General features: G+C 48.2%; 7 protein-coding genes across 7 annotated transcripts; 2 read left to right on the top strand and 5 right to left on the bottom strand.

Moving 5' to 3' along the window:
* The first annotated feature begins 56 nt into the window (after positions 1 to 56).
* P175DRAFT_0481648 (Got1 family protein) lies at positions 57 to 1,428 on the top strand. Its single transcript, XM_040895473.1, has 5 exons — positions 57 to 417; positions 517 to 543; positions 635 to 683; positions 745 to 760; positions 840 to 1,428. Exons 1-5 carry the CDS (start codon positions 387 to 389, stop codon positions 1,134 to 1,136), a joined length of 420 nt encoding a protein of 139 aa, XP_040751744.1. The 5' UTR covers positions 57 to 386; the 3' UTR covers positions 1,137 to 1,428.
* Positions 1,429 to 1,610: 182 nt separating this feature from the next.
* Positions 1,611 to 2,469, bottom strand: pfy1 (profilin). The gene is made up of 3 exons (XM_040897394.1): positions 2,382 to 2,469; positions 2,186 to 2,320; positions 1,611 to 2,081 (listed from the first exon to the last, which is right to left on the bottom strand). The coding sequence occupies exons 1-3, from the start codon at positions 2,460 to 2,462 to the stop codon at positions 1,953 to 1,955; spliced, it is 345 nt and encodes a 114-aa protein (XP_040751743.1). The 5' UTR covers positions 2,463 to 2,469; the 3' UTR covers positions 1,611 to 1,952.
* A 1,546-nt stretch (positions 2,470 to 4,015) lies between these two features.
* On the top strand, positions 4,016 to 5,950 carry P175DRAFT_0481641 (uncharacterized protein; the record flags this gene model as incomplete). The annotated part of the gene is made up of 2 exons (XM_040895472.1): positions 4,016 to 5,027; positions 5,181 to 5,950. Exons 1-2 carry the CDS (start codon positions 4,208 to 4,210, stop codon positions 5,948 to 5,950), a joined length of 1,590 nt encoding a protein of 529 aa, XP_040751742.1. The 5' UTR covers positions 4,016 to 4,207.
* Positions 5,951 to 6,149: 199 nt separating this feature from the next.
* Positions 6,150 to 12,515, bottom strand: P175DRAFT_0502486 (RNA helicase SLH1). The gene has a single exon (XM_040897393.1). The coding sequence runs from the start codon at positions 12,410 to 12,412 to the stop codon at positions 6,431 to 6,433; it is 5,982 nt and encodes a 1,993-aa protein (XP_040751741.1). The 5' UTR covers positions 12,413 to 12,515; the 3' UTR covers positions 6,150 to 6,430.
* A 373-nt stretch (positions 12,516 to 12,888) lies between these two features.
* On the bottom strand, positions 12,889 to 14,496 carry P175DRAFT_0502484 (DUF3431 domain-containing protein). The gene is made up of 3 exons (XM_040897392.1): positions 13,810 to 14,496; positions 13,137 to 13,706; positions 12,889 to 13,086 (listed from the first exon to the last, which is right to left on the bottom strand). Exons 1-3 carry the CDS (start codon positions 14,109 to 14,111, stop codon positions 13,029 to 13,031), a joined length of 930 nt encoding a protein of 309 aa, XP_040751740.1. The 5' UTR covers positions 14,112 to 14,496; the 3' UTR covers positions 12,889 to 13,028.
* A 1,907-nt stretch (positions 14,497 to 16,403) lies between these two features.
* Positions 16,404 to 17,850, bottom strand: P175DRAFT_0502483 (uncharacterized protein). Its single transcript, XM_040897391.1, has one exon. It carries the CDS (start codon positions 17,375 to 17,377, stop codon positions 16,748 to 16,750), a length of 630 nt encoding a protein of 209 aa, XP_040751739.1. The 5' UTR covers positions 17,378 to 17,850; the 3' UTR covers positions 16,404 to 16,747.
* Positions 17,851 to 19,007: 1,157 nt separating this feature from the next.
* On the bottom strand, positions 19,008 to 20,783 carry P175DRAFT_0510258 (putative MFS monosaccharide transporter; the record flags this gene model as incomplete). The annotated part of the gene is made up of 4 exons (XM_040898500.1): positions 19,008 to 19,854; positions 19,928 to 20,468; positions 20,533 to 20,640; positions 20,690 to 20,783. 4 exons carry the CDS (start codon positions 20,781 to 20,783, stop codon positions 19,008 to 19,010), a joined length of 1,590 nt encoding a protein of 529 aa, XP_040751738.1.
* Positions 20,784 to 22,724: the final 1,941 nt, after the last annotated feature.

Below are 22,724 nucleotides of genomic sequence, written 5' to 3'. Positions count from 1 at the left end.
TGGCAGAATTCTGGTTATTGTGCGCGATTCTTGGGAATTGTTTACCTGGAGTTTTTTGATAATTCAGTTGAAGAATATCTGATTTGTCTGATCCGATAACAAACGCCCTCCAGCGCACATCTATGTCTCGCAGAAGGGGACAGGATTCATTTTCAAACTACTTGGCGTCTTTTGCCAGACTCTCCGTCTAGTTTAACCCAGTTCCTACCTTCCTGGAACCTCCTGAGGCAGCAAAGTGAAAGCAAGATACGCTGAATTCGATATTTTGAGACCCGAATAGAAGTCAAGATTATTACTTATCTATTTATTGTTATTTTTGCGCTTCTCTCTCTTGTTTTTTTTTTTAAAAAAAATCCAGCGATACTTTCTCGTGACGAACTTTCAAGATGCCGACTATGTGGATGACCGATAACCAAAGTAAGAACAATCGCTTGCTCTCATATATGTCTCTTACCTGCTGAAGCCGATCATGGTTATTTCTTATAAGTATATACTAACTGGTATGGCGTCGGATAGAAATCGGTATGATTTTTTGCTCTGCTGGTAGGTTGACGCATTTCTGTTCTACTTAGCCTGCGGCACTTGACGCACGCGACAAGAAGAAACCAGGCCATTGACGATTGAATTTTCCTAGGGGGTTTGTTCCTTTTCGGTGGTGTTCTGATGTTTTTCGACCGCTCATTGTGTGTATGCCCAAGTCCTATCGAAGCATTTTCTTGCTGACATTCTTCTTCCTCTTTCCAGACTGGCGATGGGGAATGTGCGTACACCTCAAGTCCACCACTAGACCCGCGCTCTCGCAATCCTTTTTTTTTTATAGATATCTAACCTACCTCCAGATCCTGTTCCTCATCGGGCTGACTCTGATAATCGGCTTTGAAAAAACGTTCGCTTTCTTCTCGCGCCGCCAAAAACTCAAAGGCACCGCTGCCTTTGTTTGCGGAATCCTCCTCATCCTCCTGCGCTGGCCTCTCACGGGCTTCTTGATCGAGCTCTACGGCCTCTTCATCCTCTTCGGCGATTTCCTCCTCACAATCGGCCAATTCGCGGGTAACATCCCCGTGGTGGGACCCTATATCAAGAGTGCCCTGGAGACATTAGCCGGTGGACGAAGAAACGCTGAACTCCCTGTATAACTAGTGGGCGCTGCCTCTTGTTTTTTTTTTTTCTCTCTCTCTTTCTCTTTAACTCGACGATGTTAAGACTCTTCACGTGTTACGGTGTCTTAGGGCGTCTTTAGGGACAAATATGAACAGCTGAGCTGTATGTTCTTCTGCGGGAAGAGGGGGGTGGTTGGATCCTCTTCCTTATGTTTATAATTACTTACTACTTCTACTACTATCCATATAATAATGTGCCGCGGTTGCTATGATAATTGCGGCAATGTCAGTTTAGATTAGATTAAACCTTTACAGGTTTTCTACTTTGCCATATTATCGCGAGAGGATTTATCTAGTGAGTGCCTGCTTTGAGATAGGATCCGAGAAAGGAAGAAAAGCCACATGCGAGTCATCGTAAACTGTTTTTTTTTTTTTTTTTTTTTTTTTTTTCTTCTCCACAGCAACAAGCACGAGTTATAATCGTGGTGCCTGATAGCGTAGCTCGGTGTAGTTCGGACCCGAAAGAACAGAACAGAAAACAAGTGTAGGCTGCTCTCATATTGCAGCAAGAAAGATACACGGCTGAACAAGCACTCATCATGTAGAGCACATTCCCCAGGTATCTGATCTGATTCATTCAAGGCATTATAAGAGTACATGTTGCATATATCTACGTGGCATGGGTGATACTAAACAAGAGGAGAAAAGGCCGGAAAAGAAGAAGACGAAAAAGAAGAAGAAGAAGATAAAAGAATTAGAAAGCACCACCATTGTGATTTACATTTCAAGAATCGAAGCTGACATATTGTCTGATCCCAGGACTAAATTCAACATACAAGATTTTCCTCTTTCTTAGGCGCCGTTGATATAATCGGCGACCTTCTCGATGGCAGCGGCAGCGTTGGTGGTCTGTACGGCCTCAGTGTGGTGACCGACCATAATGCACGAGACGGCCCTGACAACGATGGCACCCTCCTTGCCCTGGAAGAAAAGAAAAGAAGAAAATCAGTCCAAGGGAACGATAGAGAGAGCGAGGAAAGCAAGACATGGAAGTGGGGAACTGAAGCAGTAGTGGAGCTGAATACCTTCTTGCCGTACAGACTGCGCTCGTCAGCCTTGATGGCGAGGAACTTCTCTCCTCCAATGTGGAACCCGTGCTGCATAGCATAGCCGGTATCCCGGAAGGCAGCGGCCAGACCGGTGATCTCTTCCTGGGAGATCTGGATTATTCGTTAGTGATGGTGGGATCCAGCGAGCGAGGTTCTTTGGAATCCGCGTTACCGTAAAGCCCGGCGAGGAAGCCTCCACGCCGGAGAAATCGTGACTTAAGATAGCGGCTTTGTCAAATTGACCGGATCCCATCAAACTGTAAGAGTGGACTCGTCAGAACCATTGCGAACAAATGCGGAGGTCCGGAGGGGGTTGAGATTGGTTTGGAGCGGGGTAATAATCAAGAAAGAAAGTTGGGTACCTGGAATCCACGTAGCCTGGACGGTAGCAGCAAGCAGTTAGTTATAGAGTCATAGAGAATGGCAGAGCTAAGAGGGGTGGAAAAGGGAGAGATCTGAAGTTGTACCTTGCCAGATAGCAGAGTGAGCACCCATGGTAGCGGTTGAATAAACAAGGACTGAGGAAGCGGAAAAGGGGTACGGAGTAGAAATGCAGATGATCGCAACTGGAGGCGGCGGGATAGAACAGCTAGCAAGAAGAAAGAAGAGGGGCGGTCGTCCAGCAATACCGCTGTATAGAGATTCTTTTGTTTTTTTTTTTTTGATGTGAAGAGATGGGGGGATGAAGAAGTCGTGGGAAGGAAAATGAAGTCGAGGTAGAGAAACTAAGTGGTGGTGGTGGTGGTGGTGGTGGTGGGGGTCATGGGCTGTGCTGGCAACGGAGAAAGAGCCCCGCCAATTCTACTTCAAATGCCTGACAGTTCGCTCTGCTCCTTTTCACTTTAAAGCTCTAGATATATTTTGGACGGTGAGAATTGATTGAGAAGGTTCATATTGAAATAGTCTCTTCATTCAGCGTGTCTCTATTGTTTTGAACTTTCTCGATGCCTTGCGACTATTTTCTATAGTCCCTGGAGTTGCCCACCGCTACTCTTGTTCGGCAAGCTATATGTATTAGACTAGGAGACTAGGAACCTCAAAATCCTGATAGAGGTCTTGATTATCAGCTACCTAGGTCGATGATATAGAGTACTTGAGATATTTCTTGTAAGAAAAGTAGTCCTGGCTGCAGGAGCACGTGTCTTGCATCCGATGATCTCCCACTAAGGATGGCAGCCATAAATATATACGGAGATCTATATATACTTTATATATATGGAGATATATATATGTATAGAGAAAGGAAAAGAAGATTAGAATCGTCTAATCTCATCCTGACGGGACAGATATCTGAACTAGTACATATCTATGTAGTTACCTCTCCTAGTTACCTCCTAGTTACCTCCTATATGTACTCCGTATGCACTCCGTATAAAGTCAGGATTATGATTTATTGGTCAAGGCGGGTCCGGGTCTAAAACCTGCTGAAACCAATGAAACCAAGAGGAATCCTGACTTGGATGTCTGTCGGGCCCCTGCAGGCGTAATTTAATCTCTACATAGTCCCGACTCGGGCGACTTGGACGGCTGCGACAATTTAACCCTGAGGATCTTGTTGGCTGATCTTCGCTGGTTGCTTCATATCTTAGGTTCCGTATACTGGGAGTAATCTAAAATCTTTGCGCCAACCAACCATCTGTTCCTTGTCCCATCGTGATGTTATTAGGGCTTTGGGAAACAGCTCCACTACGTCTGCCGCACCGTTGTCATAAGGCTTTCTTATTAACTTATTGACTCTGCCGTGTACACCATGCTTGCTTGACCTTTTCTCTCTCAATTTCTTTCCTCCCCCTTTTGTTCATACCTAATTAGGCCTTCTGGAAGGCTGTCCATTCCTTTGGTTGATTTTTGATATTGAGATAGATTCTCTGTCCCTCTCTTCTGTCTCTTAACCCAGACCCACGTTCTTTCCATTCGCTCCTCTCCTTCTTTCACATTGATTGATGTTTATCGCTATCATTTAAAAAAAATCTCAAATACTTGAAACAGTGGAAGATAATGGCCAGGGGAAAGTTGGGAAAATCGCGACCACTCCGACAGACAGATGCTATCTCGACCCCGGTGTTGAAGTATTCGGATGCGGTTCCACGAAATGATCTGAAGGCGATCAACCATGGCGTCAGCTACAGTCGTCCAATTCACCAGTCCCCGTGGTTGGATCCACGCCCGACCACGTCGCAAGACCGGCGCATGAAGAAAACAGAGAAAACCGAGGGTGTTCCGCCACCACCGGGGCTCGATTTTCGAATGGCTGGCCCGCCTGCCGCTGCTGTCCAGTCGCCAACAGGGACGGGCTCGAGAGGAGACGCCGCCATGATTGGTATCGCCTTAGGAGGTCCGGGATTGGGAGAACCCGAGAGCATGACGGCGCAGACGCAACAGAGCCCGCCGCCTCCGGTTCCAGAGGGAGAAGACCCCCAAGCGTTGCTGCGCAAGTCAAGTAAATGGAGGAAAATCGGGGGGTTATTCAAGGCGAAGAGCGCAATGGCAGCAAATGTGAACAAGCCGTTTTATCAGGTTCGCTCCGGTAATGACTGGCCACTGCAAGATTCTTCCTCCCATTCAGTAGACTTGAAATCTCGACCGGCAGTGGAAACCCAGCGGAGCCCTGTTCAAAATACGGAGGCCTGGCCCTGTCTGGTCCCCGAATCAGAGCCCCATGCGCCGCCAGGTCCTTTACTCCAGGTGGAAATCCCGAACGTGGAGATGGAAAGGTATAGTGTGATGTTTGGCGGTCTTTTGCAGAAGGGTCAGCCTTCTTCATGGAACAGACGGAGTAGAACCCTGGATGGTGTGGCCGTCAAAAAGAACGAAGTAAGTTACTTCTCTTCGGGACTGTATACAGGAGGAGGACTTAACACAATCTACTAGGAATTACCCCTATTCGAGCCACCGCGACGACGAGCAACGTCCCCAACCCGTTCCAGATCACCCAACTTCACCTTGTTTCCCACGACCCCGACAACCAAAGCATCGAAAGTCCTGGGCTCTCACAACCTACCGCAGGGCACCGATATTTTGCGCAAAACCCCGACACACCCGTTAGAATCACGGCCGGAAAGTCCTGCGAGCGAAGATGAAGATGATCATGTTACCCTCCCCGTCTCCGTCCAAGAACAACAACCACCACCACCACCATCGCATCATCAGCCACAAGAGTCCGCCACTTCAGGACCAGGCGCGGAACCGCAGCTCGCTCATAAAGTAGACATAACCCCAAACCACGTCGACGCGCAAGAACCCCAGTGGGAGATGATGGTCCATAGAAAAAACCAACAAGTCGAGGAACCAAAGCCGAAACTCAGACTCGACACACAGAATCTCCGCCCAAGTGCCACAAACAGCCGCTCGACCTCGCCCTCCTCCTCCCCCGCCTCCTCCCTGCTATCTCCCCTGAGCGCCGTGAAACGACGCGACGGCCAAGCACTGTCATCATCATCATCATCATCATCATCATCATCATCATCCCCTATAGGCCCCAAACCCACAGGGCTGACTCCCCGATCAGCGCATCTCCCGCGCAACCACGACGCGATCCCCGCGATTGAAGTGTCAGTCGCGAGATCCGTCTCCGTCTCCAGGGGTAAGAAACAGGTTATCGTGCCGGTTCGACCGCGCGCTGACCGGTTGAACACCAACGAGCGCCTGGTTGTCAAGCGAGTCAATACGCCCAAAGTCACCGATGGCCAATACGGCCACCGACACGGAAATTCCCAAGATGCAAGAATTGAAATGGCCTAATTATTTTTTTTTTTTTTCTTTTCTCTCTTCTAGTTCGTTTCATTTTATATTCATTCAACACTGACGCTGGGTTGGTTGGCTGTATGGGTAGTTAGCCTGGGGGTTTCGATATTGCTCTCCCCCTTTTTTTCTTGTTTCTTTTCAAATGCGCAGGTAGCAGCAGTATTCTTCCATCACTGGAAATACCTTTCTTTTTGTCATTCACAATATTTTAGGGGGTCTTTGGACCCTGAGTTTTCTTTCTTGATGATCGTTCGTTATATATATATAGGGGTTTGCATCGGCAATTCCATCATGATGAGTTCTTTAGTACCCGCTCTTTTGGATCTATAAATTTCTATATATTTACACACACACACACTCACTCTCTCTCTCTACATACAATATTTAAATAATGGATATTTTGCACCTTGACTTGGATATTAGATGCGTAACTATAAGAAAGTTACTCCTTAGCCTAAAACTAATCAGAGGTGCGTTTTAACCCTTCCTCGGATAATTCGATGACTCTGGAACGGGCTGGCTCGGCGGTCCCAAATCCACATCTACCGTCGGGATCGCCCATTCCATCCCCGGATACGAATCACTTATCACTTTCACATTAACACCCTTCGGCATGGGCAGGTTCCGTGGGAACTTGACTGAAGAACTTGTCGACAACGGGCCTGTCCTATCCCGCAGCGGCTTGCTGGAACCAGGGCGACCAGTGTTGTTCTTAGTACTGGGCCACGACACTCGCTTCAAGGCGAGGAGGTCGCCATCCTGGCCGTCTGATTTGGCGCTACAGACAACGAGGAAGTAGCCTTCTGTCTGGGGTTTCGGGAACTTGGGCGCGTAGATGCGGTATTCAGAGTTTATGGGGCGGTTCTTGCGGGTTAGGGACACGGTGATCCCCGTGGAGGTAATAGTTGGGACGGACATCGATAGTTGAGGGAGTTGGGATACGGCTTTGGCGAATTGGTTGGATGTTGTTGGTGGGAGCTGGAGCTTTGCAGCGAGAGATGAGATAGCGCCTGAGGGGAGGGAGACAAGAGCGTTGAGGGAACTAGGCAATGAAGATGGAGCGCTGCTTGCATCGACGCCGGGGAGGATCGAGAGTGGGTTGTCCTCTGGCCACCGAGAGGATTTGATGCATTGCAGGAGATTAATAAAGGTGTAGCATGCGTGTGTGTAGCCTAGTTCAGCCATAGCGTCGATAGATGCCTGGATAATACGGATACTCTGGTCTAGAACGGAAGTTTGATCGCCAACGTAATCGGAGATCGGGAGATCAATGCGTGACATATATGCCTGGAGCAACAGGAAGGCTTTGACATGCGGATCCCACATGGGTAGATCTCCCATTGGGTCGACCGAGAGAGGCAAATTGCGAGAGAGCTCGGCATTTATAAGGTCCTCGTTGTGCCGAACGGGCAATTCGTCGAACTCGGTTGCGGAACACATCCAACTAAGCACGTCATGAAAGGTAGGAACTGGCTTTGCGTGGGACAGCAAGTAGCGGATTGTTTTGTGTGAGAGATAATAGTAGCTCATAATCTTGCCGAACGGGGTTGCATCGACGTCACCTGTTGCTGAATCCAATACGATACAAGTAGATTCTGAGAGCTCCTCGAGTGACTTATCGACTAGGTCAATCATAAAGTCTTGGGCTAAGCTCTGTGCTTCGAGAGAGTTGTGCTGATCGGCCGAGATCTCCAGACCATAGTAGGATGGATTCTTGTGCAAACGCCGGAAAAAGAATGTCCAGGTCAAGTAATCAAGAGCATCCTGTTTCGTGGTGACGGTACCTGCGGAGACTTCGGCTCCCAAGTGATTATCTAGGACCTTGTGTAAGGTTGATTCGACCGGGAAACCAGTATGCAAGAAGTGCTTGTAAAAGGCCTTCTTTGAGTCCTGAGTGAAAATGCGGGCAATACCAGATGAGTCAAACTGTGGACGACCGGCACGACCCAGCATCTGCAAAACATCAGTCAAATCCATGTCCTTGTAGCCTTCGGTTTTGGCGTCGAAGAATTGGGTTCCTTTGACAACCACGAGATGTGCAGGAAGGTTAACACCCCATGCGAGGGTACTCGTTGCGACAAGAATCTGAATCTTGTTGTTTGCAAATAGCTCTTCAGCCAGTTGACGATCTGATTCGACCAAACCGGCGTGATGAAGACCAATGCCGAAAGACAGAGCCTCACGTTGGGCATCGTCTTTCACTCTCGCAAGGTTCAATTGTAGGTCTTCCTCCGACATGCGAACGAATCGACGTGGGTTATCTTCCATTCCACAGAAGTTGATCAGGTCCTTAGCTGTCAGTCGTGTTTGTCTTCGAGAAGCGACAAATACAATCACAGGTTTCTCCGGGGAGTGACTTTTGATCGCCAGGAAAGTAGGCCGGTTCATCGACTGCATAAGGGGACAGAACCCACGTTGCTCCGGGAATCCATCAATATAAATCTCGAGTGGTACAGGTCGAACAGAGTGTCGGAAGTTATACAACCCTTCCCTAACTCCCAGCCAATTTGCAAGATCCGTGGCGTTGGCACAGGCAGTAGACATACCCATCAAACGCACGGAACCCTTTGATTGCGAAGCAATGTAGTTCATGCGAGATACGATGATTTCAAGAATAGGCCCACGATCGCCACCCAACAAGTGAATCTCATCGATGATCACCAGACTAACTTTTCGGACGTAATCTCTTGTCTGCCAGCTACGGGAGATACCGTCCCACTTTTCAGGAGTCGTAATAATGATATCTGCATCTCGGATTGTGCGTGTATCGGGGGTGTTGTCTCCAGTTAACTCGACAAGCTTTAGGCCCATTGCTGCTGTGAGGCGCTTCCTCCAGTCCTGGACACGCTCACGAACAAGAGCTTTCATCGGTGCAATGTACACAACCTTTGAACCCGGTCGTTCCCTAAAAGCCCACCACATGGCCAGCTCTGCAGCAACTGTCTTTCCACTACCGGTCGGGGATCCCAGGAGGACATTGGCTGGAGTGTGGTAAAGAAGGTGGAATATCTGCGTCTGCATTGGGTTGAAATATTGGAAGCGCTGCCCATACAGCTCTTCTAAAATTGGGTTATTGAGAGCAGAGATTGGAAGAGGCTGGAGGTCGAGAAGATCGGTATATACACTTTCGGTATCTGGGCGGATGAGGTGCTGGAATGATATCGGTGTAACTGTCTCTGCGCCCAGCCAGCGATCGGATATTGCTCTGACATATATCTGACTGGGCAGCGGGTCCGAAAGCGGGATAGTGAAGTTTAGTTCATGGTCATCGTAAAGCTTTTTCCTGTTCAAAATGAAGTACTCGTGGTGGTAAATTTCTGATGTTTCCGAGTTCTCAACCCAGATCCAGTATGACTCTGAAGCACCATGGTGGCGGTCGTTCCAAGTAAACTCGGGGTAGAGGCAAAGGCGTACGCGTAAGACATCACGGTTCAGCGGTGCAATTTCGGCCTGAACAGTAAGTGTTGGGAAGTTATCCAGCAATTTAGATAACGTCTTGCCCATCCTATTATTATGAACGAGCTGGCCAATTTCTGCGATTTCCATATCCCTCATCGACTCAATCGACGAGGTTGGGAGCTTTTCGTCAAGATTTTTAAGTATCGGTTGCGGTAGGTCAAATTGACGAAACGGATGGTCGAAGGGCCAAATCTGTTTCTCAATAGACTTGCACAAGGACAGAAGAACCTGGCATTGGTAACCCCAACGTCTGTTCAATGCAATCATAAATAAGGCACGGCATATACGTGCGGCGTTTTGTGCAACGTAACCAGTATCAGAGACTAGAGCAAAGTCTTCAATTTTAGCACGAGAAATGTAGGACTGCAGCAAGATATTGGTCTTTGCATGGGGAGAATCATTGCCCCCGTCCACCTCAGTCTGGATTGCCTCCTCGCGTAATCTGTTGAGCTCTTTCGACTCATTTTCGCGAGATTGGATGTTATCAAATTCACCACTCATACTGATCATCCGCAGGATATCGGCTTCTCCAGATCGAGGACGCATCATTTCATTGAATATTTCAATACTAGTTTGCAGCACGTAGTATTGACTGGCAATCCGACCGACGTCTTTCGATCTAAGCTCCTCAGTTTTCTCGTTGAAGATAATCATCTGACTCTTTTGCAAAACAAGAGCAGCTTGAATGATAAGTTGACGACGTCTTTGGACCAGCATGGGGTCATCCCTCATCTCAGCGAAATCGATTCCATAATTGCGTGGCTCGCGTTTCATGCGCACAAATAGATAGGAATATCCTAGCCATTGAACTGCCTCTGAAACTGATGTGACTGTGCCGAGTGAGATCTCAGCATTCAAGTTATCCACTAGTCTACTTGAGAAGCGGGACTCAATCGGCTGTTGCGACGTTATAGCAGAAAGATAGTGGTTCAACTTGTCGTGGGTGGTACAAATAAAACCGATACCCGTATCTTGGAACTGGGGACGACCAGCACGACCGAAAATTTGCAAGACATCGAGAATACCGAGATCAACGAATTTACCTTCCTGCGGGTTGTACAACTGAGTCCCCTTGATAACAACTGCAGCAGCTGGAAGATTAACACCCCAAGCAAGTGTAGCTGTACAGCATAGCACCTTAATCAGGCCCTCAGAGAACATGCGCTCCATCAGATTTCGGTCACTTCGAGTCATTCCAGCATGGTGTGTACCGAAGCCACTGGCAAACAGATCCCGTAACTCACGGGCACGAGCGTGTTTCATGTCTCGAAGAGCATTGGAATAATTTTCATGCTCGTGACAGCTAAATAGCGATTCACATCCCTCCTGGATGGCCATTTGGCGCAACATGCGCGCAGTCAAGACTGTGTCCTTACGTGAGTGCACAAATACCATGACCTGGTGCCCTCTCTCGAGCATATCGCGGACCTTCTCAAAAGCCACAATATCAATGTTGTCGCGAGATTGCTTGGACCCTGCTTTGCCTTTCACGCCGATGAAATGCTGCTCTAGAGGGACTGGGCGGAAGGAGGAATCAAAGAAGAATAGTCCGGCCATTTTGTTGACTTTGAGAAAGTCGGCGACATCGATATAGTTAGGCAGAGTTGCGGAAAGACCGACGATGCGAATAAGCGACTGTGTACTTTCTACCTGACGCTGGGTACGGGCTACCAATGACTCGATGACCGCACCACGCTCATCATGAAGCATATGGACCTCATCAATAATCAGCAAGCGTACCTTTTGTACTAGCTCTGTATCCCCAGTGCTTTTTCGGGTCACCACGTCCCATTTTTCAGGGGTTGTGACTATGACCTGAGTTTCTACAATCTCGCGCTTTGTCAACTGCATATCGCCAGTCAGCTCGCGGACTTGAATTCCAAGCCAGGCGAGGCGTTTTCCGAGCTTCTCGGTGACTTCAGCCGCTAGAGCTTTCATGGGTGCCACATAAACAATTTTGAAATCGTCTACTAGTACCGTGAAATCAGTTGCATCGGGCTGTTCCACAGGGCTAGGAACGGTGTTCTTCCCGATCGCGTTCAAAATGGTCAGCATAGCGGCATCCGTTTTACCAGCACCAGTGGGGGCGCAAATGAGCATATTTTCACTCGTTTTGTACGCGACTTCATACAGCAAGCTCTGCATCCTGTTTAATGCTTTGTAGCCTTTGAAAGTTCCCTGGCACAGCCCGTCCAGAGATGATATCTCGACTAACTTTTGTTGAGCTGCGAGAGTACCCACTTTCGCAGCTGGAACCTCAACCTCCGTATACCTCTGCTCGTCAATCTGTTTACTACCCACAGGCAATCCATAGCTCTTCCCGTTCAAGGCTAAGACGTTCCTTGAATCGTGCCTTTTGAAAACATGGGGATATTTCGGCTCCTGTCGCACTTGTTCGGGAAGCAGAGGGGTATGTTTGTGCTCGTAGTCCTGCCGCCGTAGAGCCTGCTCTCTCTCAGCCCTTGTCTGCAAACCACCCAACGCAAGACCATCCGTTTGTGCCTGGGTCTTTGAGCCCGTATTTATGCTCCCCAGAATCTCCCTCCGATGTGCGATCAACTCAATCACAAAATCCAAGTCGTCGAATCCAACGATTTCAGCAAGCGACATTTGTAGTTCGTCATCTCTACTATCGGTGGCCAGGGAGGCCGTCAGCTGCTGCACTAGCTCGTTCGCATCCACCCCAGGATTCTTGTATGCGAGAAGTTGGCATCTCTGTTCTAGCCAAGTCTGATCGTATTGCATAGAGCTCGGAGGCAGAGGTAGATCGTCGATTTCGTCTAGACTCTCACCAGTAGACTCATCGTCGGAGCTGATCAAGTCCCAAACATCATCGACCGTTCCGGGGGAGGAATAGTCATCGTCAAGATCCAAATCCAAGTCGCTACCGTACGTGAGCTGGTCGGTGGTGGGGTTGGGGAGCTTCAGATCGGCAATGGCCTGGCGCATGGCCGTGAGTTGCGTGAGCCACTGGGACTCGACGGATTCTGTCCCGTTCATTTTGAGAATTGTAATCAAACGAGATCGAATCGGGTTCTATATATGTAGGTTGCTGCAAGGGGAGAATTCGCGGGGGTAAGGTTGGGAAATGTAAAGAGTCAAAGCCGTGTTGGAAGTGGGAGGCTCAATCAAGTGAGACTGATGCCTGAGGATCAATCCAATACGGTGCTTAGCCATCTTCGGCCTAGACCCAATTAGTTACCAGTACGGCCGCATGGCGACACCGCAAGCCACAGCACGGAAAGGCCACAGTTTATGCGCCAAAGGCCACGCACAATCAAGGCCTTTGTGCTCAGGGAGTACAACCGCTAGTGGCCTCCACTACCTTACTCCAAGAGCTGAATGTCAGAATATCTTCGTAGTTTGATGTGATTTTGTTATCTAGAATAGGGATGCGGAATCAGCGCTAGTAGAATGTCTGCCGCTTTGGAACTTCCATTCTACACACAGCCAGCAAAAAAATAATGGTCAATGGCCAGTTTTGATGCAAAAGTTGATTAATATACAACAAATGCCGTATAGGCAGAAGCGAAATGTAGTCACATATATCATCATAAATGCAGGGGAGAAAAAGGGGAAATGCAGTGAAGAATAAAAGGGTATTTATATACAAGAATCACCAGAAATAGGGGTTGCCGTAGACATCTTGGTAACACTGGAAAACGTCGGGACAACTGTGCTCGTTAGCAAATAGGCCCCGGGTAGAGAGGATAGAGGAACGTACTAAACCGGATCCTGTCCAAATATTATATGCCAAGTATACTCCATCACTCGCGATGTCATATCATCTGGGAGATCGTTGTTCAACACCCAGTTGTAGAATCGTTGGTAGTCACTCAAGGGGCGCTTTAGAACTTGATCGCGAGAAACTGCAAACTGTGAACAACACGGCACACCAATCACCTCGGGGACGTTGGTGTTATGGAACAACTCCTGCCAAGCCTGGGCGTAGATCTTTTCTACAGTTTTGCCCGGTCGGGGAGGGTCGCGGAAGGGTCTAATTTCATCGGGACAGCCAGGGGTCTCCTGGCATCGCAAATTGGCGTAGCCGTTCTGCTGGATAAAGTCGGTTTGAAGGGCGCGAATTGATTCCACGTTGCTGTAGTCCATGGTGTCCGTGTGCCAGGCAGCAGGCCATCCATCTTTATGGCTGTGAAGGAAGACAATGGTCGAGGGGAGGTCGTCGTAGTGCTCCACTATGTACTGAAGGTAGGCCAGACTCTCGCGGCCTTTGTTCTTGGGAGTGTGTTTCCGGGCATTGACGTCGTCAACGGTGTAAATGTAATTTCGCCAACTAAAAGGAAGAACAATTAGGCAACAACCCTCGTTGAGAAAGCGCAAGAAGTTTAAAAAGGATAAAAGAAGAACAGAAAAAAAAAACAATAGGGAATATATACTCTGCCAAATCAGCGCTGACCCAGTTGGTATCCTCGGTCGACAATCTGGCCATAACGATGACCCGATCGTTAGGCACGACAATGGGGGTAGTTTCGTACTCCTGTCGAGAGACGCCGGCTTCTGAAGCAGACCATTTTGATTTCCAGAGATCGAACTCGGAATTGTCGGATTTGCTGCCAACGTTGTAGTTCCAGAGGGTTTTAGGACGGGGGGCGTCGGTGGTAGAATCGAGATGGCGCTTGATGAGGAAGATGAGGATGATAAGGAGGGCAGCCGCCCCGATGCGGTGGGATACTCTCATTTCATAACCCTGGTAGCAGTGTGAATATTCAAGAACTCTATGGGAGAAAGGAAGGAAAGAACGAAAACGAAGGTGCGACGGGGAGGAAAACGAGTCAGGGGAGGAGGAGGGACATGAGAGCGAGAAGGAATACCTAGAACTTAGCAGTACTCTGGTACGTTGTCCGGGAGTACGTACTACTTAGTCCCTACTAGCTGGTACTAAGTTAGTCCAGAGCTGAGTCTCTTGGAGTGTGAAAGATTTGACGGTTCCCAGAAATTAAAAATTCCGGGAGGGAAATTAAAAGAGGACGAACAACGCCAATTAGAGGTAGATCGAGGGAGGCTTATTAGCTTCTAGGAATTACAATTCGTCAGCAGCGATAATTTAGTTAAGACCCGAGGCGGTACATAGGTAGTAGTAGTTATACAAGATCTACTTGGGGAAATACCTACTACAGGTACATTTTTTTCTTTCACAGATTCACAGAGTCCCTCCTACTGCTACGAGGCCTACAAGAAGAAAAAAACCGGATATATTATTGTGAATCATGTCTCTCTTCTATTTACGGTGGTCTGTTGCCTATTCTGTATGATAATACCAAGTGGATACTGCGAAGTTGTGTATTATTACATGATTCCGAACACAGATGAGGTAAGCATCGCATCCTCGGGTGTCTGAACTCGGATTTCTTACCCAATTCAACAATGCTTCTACTTGCTCTCCTATTCAAACTGTTTTCTTTTCCCGTGCACATTCCTAGACTGGGTGACCTTGCCAGCTATCGCGTACACAGATCTGGTTATGATCCACGCCGCAATCAAGTCTATCCCAAACGTCCCACTAGTCTGTACCGTGTCGCTCTTACTGGCCCCTCGATCTCCTCTGACCAGGGCCCCAGCTGAAACCCTCCCCGATCCAGCCATGGGCGATTTCACTAGTGGTTAATTGGCGAACTGCAAAAGGGTTTACCCGTGTACTGTACAGTGTACACCTTTATCATATTATATTGTGGGTGTTGTCTGTTCGGGGCTTGCGACTTGACCTTTTCGATAACGAAAAGAATACAAATGGCTCTCTTTCTCTCTCTCTATAGACTCATACTTTGAATAGTGTGCTTGATGAACACAGAAATAATTAGTACTGGCAAATCTACGATAAGTTGCCCAATGCAGCGGACAAAATACTACCGTCGATCCCTCGACTCCGTTCGGTATTCGGTAGCCGGCTGAGCGCTTCCCGATTAGGAAGAGGAATGCCACACTTCTCTGCAATCTACAATTGCCGTGATGGTTGAGTTTCATCCTCTCCGCTCGCCTTATATCTATGGAGAAGTTTTCTGCCAACCGTTGCGTCGACCTTGCAGGGCTATTCCGGCTGCACTGAGATGTTTGAGAATATGTTCAAACCCCCCAAGAGCTAACCAAATTGTATGTATTCTGGTGATGAGTTGTGCTTGAGTGAGGGGAAACCTCGTACACGTATCGCATACATGCTAAGAACCTAGTAAGAACTACAAGAATCACAAGTGGCAACCAAAAATATCAAAAGGAATGCAAATAAAGCAGATTGAACATGTGAAACTGCATAGTCGTGCTTGGAGGTATCTAATTCACCATAAGCAGCACCAGGTTGACTGACGGGGTATGACCACAGCTTCTAAAAACTCGTAGAGTGTATGTCCAAGGTTATAATATGATCTCTTTCCTTCTAATATACTAGTAAGTCTTCACTTTTTTTTTTTTCTCGTATTTGTTGTGATCTTTGACAGCTAATTTACCTCCAGGTACTACGATATATGTCTCCCCCGCACACTGTTTTAAAGTAGACCTTTCTAAACCCGACCTCACTTGCTTCGTTCATTGAGAGGTCGATGGGCAGCTTGTATGCCAGCTTGAGTGGACAAGATAATGAATGCTTTCTGTTTTCTTTCTTTTCTTCTCTTTCCTCTCAAGTGATGTGATGTGAGTGTGCGGGTTTGTTTGCCACCTCGATTACCGTATGGTCGAGGAACTTTTATAGATCCATTAGAACATAACAGATACACTTGCGGCCATATTGACTCGGAGAACTATGTATGAACAAGTAGGCTTTGCGAGTGAAGTGGTTGATTTACCTTCTGTGTCTGTTGTTTTCGACTACCTGAAGATTGAAAGCTGCTTCTTGCCTACGTTTGAACAGCTTGGGAGGTATTCCACAACAGATAGTATCTAATAATTAGCATAACTACATCAGACATCTCATACCATAATAACATGAATCATAATAATCCAATCCTTCTAAGTTCCCCGAGGCGCCCGCGCCTCGGCCACGTACTCCTGTATCCAACCATACCAACATTGTATCTGGTGTCGGAATGAACAAGATCGAAAGAAAGCCAGCCCATCAATCAGCAAAGGAAAAAAAGGGGATATGCGAAAACGCCAAGCCAGCCATGTTGCAAAACAGATAAGATGCATGGGATGCAAGAGACCAAGAAAAAAAGAGAAGAGAAAAGAAGAGAAGAGAAAAGAAGAGAAGAGAAAAGAAGAGAAAGAAAAGACAAGACAAGAAAAGACAAGAAAAGACAAGAGAAGAAAAGAAAAGAAAAAGTGCACGACGAAAACCAACAGCCCACGACCTTGGTATAATAAGGTGGCAGTCAACAAAAACCATCATCAACAACATCTCCCCCTCTTCTTCACAACCTCCAGCGCCTCATCCCCCTCATCCCCCACACTGCTAGGTGGAAACATCAACCAACTGCGCCGCTTATCATTAACCCCAATCCGGAAACTTCCGCCAGAATTATTGCCATCAAACGGTCCGTTCGCACCAAACCCAGCAGATGAAATCCCATCCACCCCAGACGATGAACCGGGTGACATCATCCCCGCAATGCCTGCTTCCCTTTTATTGCGCTGCTCGACCAACTTCCGCGCAATGACACGGAACACCTCCTCGACACCCTCGCCGTCCTTGGCGCTGATTTCATGACAACAGTCCCACCCAATATCCTGGCCCCAGAACCCACTACTCCGCTTACTATCTATCCCCTGCAACGTCGCGCCAGAGGAATGCCCAAATGAACGGCCCCCCGCGGTAGGCGGCGGTGTCGACGCACGCGACGGATATAGCTGTTCTGCAACATACGCGATTGTCCGTTCAAAGGGCACCCGTCTCCGCGCCGGGTCCAGGGCGACAATATCTGATTTCGTGCCAACGACGTGAATCACAATGGGGCTGTTGTCGCCATCGTCGCTGCCGCCCCCCAGGTTCTTCTTCAACTCAAGTAGCCACCCGGTCATCTCCTGGAAGCTTTGTTCATCGGTGATATCGTAGCAGAGCAGACAGGCGTTCGCGCCTCGGTAGTAAAGCCGGGAAATACTCCGGAAGCGTTCCTGGCCGGCGGTGTCCCAGATCTGCAAGCGGACGATGGTGTCTGAGGCACTGTCAAGCACGCGCTTGGTGGCGAAGGATGCGCCTACAGTGGAGGTTGTTGCGGCTGCATTGAAGGCGTTCTTGACGTAGCGTTGGACGAGGGAGGTTTTGCCTACGCCTAGTTTTTTTTTAAAAAAAAAAAAAAAATTAAAATAAAGTTAGTCAGTTCGTTCGCTCGTTTTATAACTATGCATTAGAAGAGCACTAGGGTCGTTGGAGACGTACCTTGCGCGCCCAAGACGACAATCTTAGCCTCGAGAGAGGAGCTCATGGTGGGGTAGAGGCAAAGGCAAAGGCGGGGCTGAGGGAAAGCTGGATTTGCATGATCCAGCAATGTCAATACTGGCGGTCCGGGGAAGTAAGAGGGAGGAAGAGGAATGCGCGAGTTGAGAAAGGACGGAGGGAGAAAGGAAGGGGATACAGAGCAAATAAGAAGAAATTATTCGAGGGATAGCCGGAGGCGAGGAGGAAGAGAGCGGAAGATGAGGGGAGCTGAGGAGACAGGCGGAAACTTTCTCAGTGGACAGCAACAAGATCAGCCGATCACAACCAACACCACAGTCATCATCAGCTGTTCGTTCAGCTCGAGACTTCTAAGCTTTGGATTCTGCTTAATTGTGACTATCCAGAAACTCAGCCGTGGCCAGTGACTAAACTGTGGCATAAATACGCACGAGAAACCTTCAGAGCAACGTAAATAAACGAATCCCTTGCATGAAATTCTCCTTGTGCGGAATCAACCAAGATCTCCTCCGACCTGCAGATGCAAAGTGGCTGAAAGAGGACTTGTTGCGTTTAACTTGACAGCTGAGTGTTTTTTCCTTCTTCAGTGTCATAACTAATAACTCCTCAACTATATCTCCTTGATGACTGACAATGTGACTCACAACAGGCAACCAATAGCCTCTACATTACATGGAACGAGTTCTTACGGGCTACTTCTTAAGCCTGGGCCATCTAATTGGGAGACGATGGAAGTTATTTTAGGTCAATATAGGATAGGCCCCGTCATATCGTCTGGCAGACCACTCGATCCACTCACAGCAGTATAAGTTTAGAGCTTCGAAGTTGAACATGGGATAAAAAATTCAGTTCAATGCAAAAGACATCGCTCTATCATAAGCAGTGCCCGATAACCAGGGCAAACCATATACACATGGAGTTATATCATATCTATAAGAAATCTCAAACCAAACCAAACAGACCACCAGTAGCCCGATCCACGGGTTTAGATCTCCGGGGTATAAACCAAGCAAACCGTCTATCAATGAACCGATAATTGTCATGAGGGCATCAATAAATCACAAGGAAAAAAAAAAAAAAAGAGAGAGAGAGAGAGAGGAAAAAGAGGTCATTTTATCTGCAGGTATGTGTAACAACCATACCACCGTCATGGCCCGCATAGTGGTATGTAAGGCGTAGCTTTATTTTCTTTCCCTCTCTCTCTCTCTCGTTTTCATACGAGATACCAAAAAAAAAACAAACAAACACCGGATTTTAATCAGACAACTCAGGAGTCGTGGAACCAGAGTGCTCAGCAACGGCCTTTTCAACCTCACTGGATGTGTCCGTGCCACCGAAGCCGTATTCGGCTGCCCTGGCCTCGATTTCGTGATCGTGCAGCTTAGGCAGCTCCTGAGATGCCGTGACGTAGCTGATGTTCTCGCTATATCCCTTGGCGAAGATGATATCAATTTCTTCCAAGCTTCGGTTGGCGGTCTCGGGATAGAAGAACCAGATAACAGGGATGAAAAGGGCGTTCATCACCGCAAAGAAGAGATACGTGCCCCAGCCGATGTTGGCGATCATAACAGGGGTGATCATCACAATGGTAAAGTTGAACAGCCAGTTGTTGCAAGTGGATACAGCGTTAGCCTTGGCTCGCGTGCGTACGGGGGAAAGCTCAGCAGGATATAGCCAGGGTAGTGGGAGCCAGGCGGCACCAAAGGCGGCCATGTAGAGGAAGAGTCCAAAGACGGCGCCCTTGGAGACTTGCTGATTACCAGGGATCAAACAACCGAACGTAATGATCATAGCGATGGTTTGGACGATAGAACCGCCGAGGAAGAGCTTGCGACGACCAATGCGCTCGATGAAGAACCAAGAAAAGGTGGCGAAAACGGCGTAGACGATCATATTGATACCACCGATTAGCAGGGCCATGTCCTCTCCCTCGTGCAGAGACGACTTGAGCAAGACGGGAAGATAGTAGATGACCGCATTGCAACCACCCAGTTGCTGAAAGATCTGAGAGGAAGATCCGATCATCATGCGGCGGAAATGCTGAGAGGGCCCACCGGTGAGGAGATCGCGGTAGGTAGTCTTTTGACCAAGCGCGTTGGATCTATGTAGGGTCAGTTATACCTGCACGGGACTGGAGGGCATGATGGCGTGGGAGTAAAGGTTAGGGTACGCACGCTCTGAGTGAATCCAGGACAAGCTGCTTCTGCACCTGAGTCTCATGGTCGTGGATTTCATATCCGCCAAGTGCAGCAAGGACGTACTCTCCCTCCTGGATACGGTCCTTGGAGATCAGGTACCGAGGCGAGTCAGGGAGGAACCACATGCCGACGACCAGGAAGATACCGAAAACGATTTGGAAGGCAATGGGGAAACGCCAGACCAAGTCATCAGGACCGTAGTGGGCACCATAGTCAATCCAGTATGCAATCGCAGTGCCGATAGCAATGATACCGCCCTCGATACAGATAAGCAGACCACGGTTGCTGGTCTTGGAGCATTCGGCCTGGTATGTGGGGATGGTGGAGGTGTTCATTCCGTTTCCGATACCAGTGATAACACGGCCAATGAAGAATTGAAGAAGAGGGATATGGCCTGAGAAGGAGGTGACCTGGATAGTCACCCCGATAATCATGACAATAGCACCGGAGAAGATCATCCAGCGTCGACCGGTCCTATCGCCGAACATTAGGGCAAATAAAGCACCCGCGAGACAGCCTATACCAAGGGGTGATGCAGGTTAGTAAGGGATAGCTCAAAAAAAAAAAACACGGCAACCTACCTAATTCATATACTGCAGTTACAAGGGCCTGCATTGTAGGATTGTCCTTTGTAGCAGTAAATACGTCGTTGAATGCTGGGTCGCTGATAATACCAGACATCACACCCTCTGGTACCAGTTAGAAGGGTTGTTTGACTTGCGGGGAATTTTAACTGACGGTCATATCCGAACAACAAGAAACCCATAGTAGCAACAGTCGAGATAGCCAGGGACAGTGGCTTGCCCGACATACCGGCGTAGGTGGGCGCCATGGTGAAGTTGAATCAACTGAGTAGCCAGAGTCCGGCAGCCAAAAATAAATAACAAAAAGACTCTGTTTCCCCCCAATCAATATGTTTACAGGAGGGGTTTTAGATCAAGGATAGTCTAATTCTATTGAGAAAGAGAGATAGAAAAAAAGATCATGAAAAGAAGTACAGAGAGGAACGTGGAGATCGAGGAGAAGGGGGGGGGTATTTCTATCCCTTCAAGACCCCTTGAATGGAGACGGAGAAGAGGGGGTTCGATTGTGGCGACGACATTTCTCCGTACTTTGATTCAGGAATCAGCATCCATGGTGACGCTTCACCAAACTGCTGAGCCCTAGGTGTCTTGAGTATACCGTTTCTTATGTGGGTGGAGTCGCCGCAACCGCATGCGGAAATCCAATACAATAGGTTAAGCATTACCTCCGTATCTGTGGATGGTTCATTAGGTCCACTCACCGTAAGCAAATGCTTAGGATTTCGCACCCGCAATGACATCACGGAGGAGAGCCCATGGGGCCGTCGAAAATTCAACCGCCAAAGAAACGACAAGAATTTTAGATCCGGTGGAGTCCTTGTTATTTTGAATTGTGTATTCTCCGAGTATGCATGTACGTACACACACACACACACTCTCTCTCTCTCTCTCTCTCTCTCTCTTGCCAACTCACTCATCTTTGCAGAGTATGTATGACTCTCACAAACTTAACATACCTATGTATGTACTGTCTAACTTGAGAATTTGGAGATCGACGGTGGATGTGGTTTATCCATTCCTCGGCTATGTAGTGATCGGGAAGCCGTTCCCGATTCCTTGTTCGTCGGTTACCTCATATTCTCTTCTCGGGACGACGTTCGGACGTGGGACGTCATTTTATCTGCTTTCCCGGTAATTAATAACTAATAATTAAGGTCTTCCCCAATTGCGGGAGAATGCGCCACACCCATTTGACGCCAGAGGAAACCCCGGTCAGGTCCCTCCCAAACTTTTTCTTTCTCCTCCCCCCCCCTCTCCTAAATTAGTTTTTAAATCCCTACTCCGTAGGTACGAGTCAAGAATGATTTCTCCACCTCCCCCTGTCTGACTCTCCAGTGAGAACGTATGGCGGAGGAGACGGAGTAGAAGAGTTTTCCACCCACCGTGTTAGGGTTAGGGCAAGAAAGGGCAAGGCTAGTTGGACAGTTGGACAGTCGGTGGGTCGATCGATCACGAATGGCGTTGACGTTGTTTCTCTTGGATATTTATTTATTTGGTGTATTGGATGAAATTAACTTCTCGCGGCTATGGGATCGGCACAGCACTCGTGTTTATCTTGAATGTATCACAGCATCATGGTGTCATTGCATCATTGTACTCGGTATACTCCGTATGTAGTTGCATGTTGCATGTTCGCGTGGGCGAGAGATAGCCCACCTACTCCGTAGTATCGGACACCCATTGTAGAGAGTATCTAGGATCTAGGATCTTCTCCGTACCTAGTCTGTACTCCTCAAAATTACAGGTGGGTGGATAAATATCTCACTCCACTCCACTCTACTACAGTACTTACCTTAGGTCCTAGGAGGTCAAGTAGCGCTCGGGTCACCACTTGAGCTAAGTGCCCACTTGGAGTAGAGTGAAGCTTTGCGTTATGTTCCCGTGCTTGAGTTGGTGAAGAGGCGAGTTTATGAGCTTGTTTTGAAGTTCAGTTCAGCTTTTCTTGTCCCTGCTCTTTTTGACAGTATGGAGTTTTCAGTTCTACTCTACATCCTTACTTGCCTACTCCGTACTTACGTACAGTAACTCCGTGGGTGAAAGCTGACACGATTAACCTTGACTTGACTCCTTAGTCCAACTTAGGGCTTTTAGTCATATACACAGCGGAGAGCACCTACCTCGGTAGTGCGAGCAGCAGTGCCCAGTACGGACTACGGAGTACGTTGAGTGGATAGGTGTGGACTGGTGGA

Source organism: Aspergillus ochraceoroseus (genome assembly GCF_002846915.1).
Source record: "Aspergillus ochraceoroseus IBT 24754 chromosome Unknown P175scaffold_5, whole genome shotgun sequence".
Classification (NCBI taxonomy): domain Eukaryota; kingdom Fungi; phylum Ascomycota; class Eurotiomycetes; order Eurotiales; family Aspergillaceae; genus Aspergillus; species Aspergillus ochraceoroseus.
This window is presented reverse-complemented; position numbering and strand designations above follow the sequence as displayed.